A 3,893-nucleotide genomic window follows, 5' to 3' on the forward strand; every position below is an offset into this window, starting at 1 on the left:
TAGCCAATATATTGCCGCGGACACTACGACCATGGCCATGACACGGCCACCACAGTCACAAAGCCGCCACAACCGCCAAGCCCATAAGACAACCACCAGCTGTACCCATAAGTCCATAACCACCACCACCACCGAGAGTCCAAAACCACCAGAATGCAGGAGAATACCAAAGCCAGCAATAAAATAAAAAAACTATCTAGAGCCAAAAGTAAGAAATAGAAGATTACAACTAACAGGACATTGTCTCTAACTAAATCTAAATAATAGTATCTGATAAAAGAGAAACTATATCCATATCAAATATTCGACTATGCTACGTGTACATTAAAATCAGCCACCAAAATCAGCCACCAGTATAAAATATATGTTAAAATACAAATACACATTGAAAATAAATTAAACCACACATGTATTTATAATACATTGGTGGCTGATTTTAGTGTACAAATAATATTTTTGTCAAACATTTTATACAAACTATTTTTCTTTAAATGATTTTTCTTTCTTCCCCTTACCTTTTGCACATTTACTACTTTACTAGCAGAAACAATTCGCTGGCGTAATATATAATGTAATGGCGGCATATTGGACAGGTTCAATAGCAGGATCAGTGGAGCACATGGCTATGTTCCCAGTTGACACTCTCAAGACCCGCATGCAAGCTCTTACAACAACCACCACCACCACTTCATGCCTCCTCCATCCCTTCCGCCTCCGCCAATCCCTCTCTTCCATCCTCAAACTCGAAGGTCCTTCCTCCCTCTACCGCGGCATCTCCGCCATGGCCCTCGGTGCAGGCCCCGCCCACGCCGTTTACTTCTCCGTCTACGAGTTCTGCAAACAAGCCTTCTCCTCCTCTTTCACCACCAACAATTACTCCTCACTGCTGCATGCCGCTTCTGGTGTCTGCGCTACAGTCACCAGCGACGCCGTTTTCACTCCCATGGACGTCGTGAAGCAGAGGCTTCAGCTGAAGAGCAGTCCGTACAAGGGTGTGGTGGATTGCGTGAGGAGAGTGGCCCTCGAAGAAGGGGTTGCCGCGTTTTTTAAGTCGTATCGGACTACGGTTGTGATGAACGCTCCGTTTACGGCGGTGCATTTTGCGGCGTATGAGGCGACAAAGAAGGGGTTGGTGGAGGTGTCGCCGGAGAGCGCGGATGACAGGAGGTGGGTGGTTCATGCTACCGCTGGTGGTGCTGCCGGAGCCCTGGCTGCTGTTGTCACAACCCCGCTTGATGTTGTCAAAACTCAACTTCAGTGCCAGGTACATTCGAATTTCAATATTGAGTTGATCAGAAAATCATTGATAGTATAGAATTTTTCATACTAATTTAGTAACTTCATAGGAGCCAAGGTTTATTTTAGAGTAATTCTAGGCTGGTTTTTCAAAAAGTGTTATTAAAATTAAAAATAATATTTTTTTGGAAAAATTTAATTTTTTTTAGAGATATTAAAATAATATTTTTTTAATTTAATGACAAAAAAAATTTATTAAAGGGTATTTTTGTAAAAAAAATTATTTTTTTTGAAAAATAGATAAAATTAACATTAGTTAATACAAAAAATATAAAATGAATTAAAATTTTTTGTTTAAAAATTATAAGGAAGAAAAATATATATTTTACAAATAAAGGAGAAGAGAGTGTCAATTTAACATCTTTTACGAAAAAAAAGTAAAATATTCTCTTTTTTTATTATTATTTAGCAACGATTTTTTTTAACAATATTTATATAACTACCATAGTCACCATAAATATACGCGTACTAAAATTCATTATTATTTTAATAGGAAAAATATTTGACCTTTTCTGTACAACAATTAAATTTTTTTTCATTAAATAAAATTTGGACAGATGTGATTTGGACTCCATAATCCTACCTAATAGAAAAAAATAGTCAATTTTGGATATATTGTGTTAATACATTTTTTTAATTAAGATAAGAAATTTTGTTATATTTTACAACGTAATTTGTTATATTTTCTTGGCTCAGGGTGTTTGTGGATGTGACAGATTCTCTAGTAATTCAATTGGGCATGTTATTCAAACAGTGATAAGAAAAGATGGATATAGAGGTCTCATGAGAGGTTATGTCCCTAGGATGCTGTTTCATGCCCCTGCAGCTGCAATTTGTTGGTCCACTTACGAGGCATCCAAATCTTTCTTTCACAAACTTAATTAATAATGGTACCTCATCAGGTGTACAAAGCATGGCTTAAAATTACAATGTAATTGTGGTGTAATATCGGAGCGAAACGGCAACAAATCATCATAGTATACAAATTCTAAACAATAAAATGCAATCCTAGATATGTGTATACGAACAACCAGCTAATAAGGGGAACAACTAATACATAAATGTCACAGCTACAATGAGTGACTAAAGAGATATACAACTTCGAGCTTGTATATTCTGTTGAATAATGATGATATTACAGAGATTATTCTTATGTATGTGATGCAGAGCTTTCTACTTTCTACTGTAGTTGAATACATATTTATCTCAACTCAGTTAATTCAACGATATCTCTTGAGGAGTACGTATTTCACTGACACACATGAACCATGCAATGCATCGAATTAATGTTAGAGGAGTTTAACCAATTTGGGTTAGTGAACAATGTAAAGGGGAAAAGAGTGGGAACTAAAAATTGGGGAGAAGTTACAAATGACGTTCATATGAATGTTAAATGGGAATATGGGATGGGAGTGAATTATATATGCAGCAAAAACATGAATTACGATGAAGGAAAATGAGGGGCACTGTATAACGGTTTTAAAAGGATGCAATTTGAAGGCATTGATGAAGAGGAAGATGATACTGGTAATGCCGGCATCATCATGAAGGAAGAGGTTAGATGGGAGGGGATGATCTGAGCAAAGATATTATTTGGAGTAAATGGTAAAACTGTCTTTTAAATTATTTCTTTAAATTATTTTTTAAAAGATTTTTTTAATTAAACTTATCGTTCAAAATTTTAAATTAATTATATTAGTCATTCTGTCATTTTTTTGTTGCTGGTGCCAAAATTTATTAATGCGTAATGTTAGAAAGACAAAAAGAGCAGTCCGAACTTGTCTTATTTAGCATTCATTACTTGTTGCAAGTTGCAATAATTAATAAATGCTAAATAAGGTAAATTATAAATATTTTCCCCTAATTTTCTTTGGTTACCAAATATTTTCGTTTATTAATATAGCATATTAAGTGATACTAAAATACAAATAAGAGTCTTAATTAATTATTAGCATAATAAATTTATGAAATTAGATCAAATCAAAATCTAATTAAGAAGATCAGAACTTGAGGCATTGGAATCCCTCAATTTGGGAGTTGATTTGATCTAATTTCATAAACTTATTATATTAGCCGCCTATTAAGACTACTAGGTGTGTGTTGTAGTGTTACTTAACGTGTCACATCAACGAATTTTGATGTCGAAAGTGATGAAAGGACTAAAATGACCAACTTAAAATCTATGCAAGACGAATTTGACTAAAAAAATTCTTTTGGAGACTAAATTAAAAATTGAGTGATTTTTCAGAGATTAATTTAACTATTTATTTATATTATTTGAATTAACATGTTAACATGTNNNTAAAACGCAAAATATTTATTGATATACGTAATTTTAAGTATCTCAAATACAATGACCCAATGTACATTAAACACTTATCTCAAGTACTTAGTCATCGTGCTCTAATTTAACAAAAATTGAATATATTTTGGGTGTACTTGAGATATGGCACAACTGCAAAATTGTACATATCCGAAATATAGCTACAATGCGTTTAATGCTACTATATTCGGAATACATATATTATTTAACGATTTAACTACAATATTACGCATTTATATTATTCTACTTGTATGATTAATTAAATATTTGACTT

The 3,893-nt window shown here is 33.6% G+C and overlaps 1 protein-coding gene across 1 annotated transcript in view; it reads left to right on the forward strand.

The window, feature by feature from the left end:
- Positions 1–2,518, forward strand: part of LOC107637987 (mitoferrin-like) — a 4,347-nt gene extending 1,829 nt beyond the window's left edge. The window contains exons 2-3 of the mRNA XM_016341197.2: positions 594–1,264; positions 1,993–2,518. Of these exons, the coding sequence (XP_016196683.1) occupies positions 594–1,264; positions 1,993–2,181 (860 nt within the window). The 3' untranslated portion in view covers positions 2,182–2,518. The remainder of the gene's footprint in view (positions 1–593; positions 1,265–1,992) is intronic.

Source organism: Arachis ipaensis, chromosome B04 (genome assembly GCF_000816755.2).
Source record: "Arachis ipaensis cultivar K30076 chromosome B04, Araip1.1, whole genome shotgun sequence".
Taxonomy (NCBI): Eukaryota; Viridiplantae; Streptophyta; class Magnoliopsida; order Fabales; family Fabaceae; genus Arachis; species Arachis ipaensis.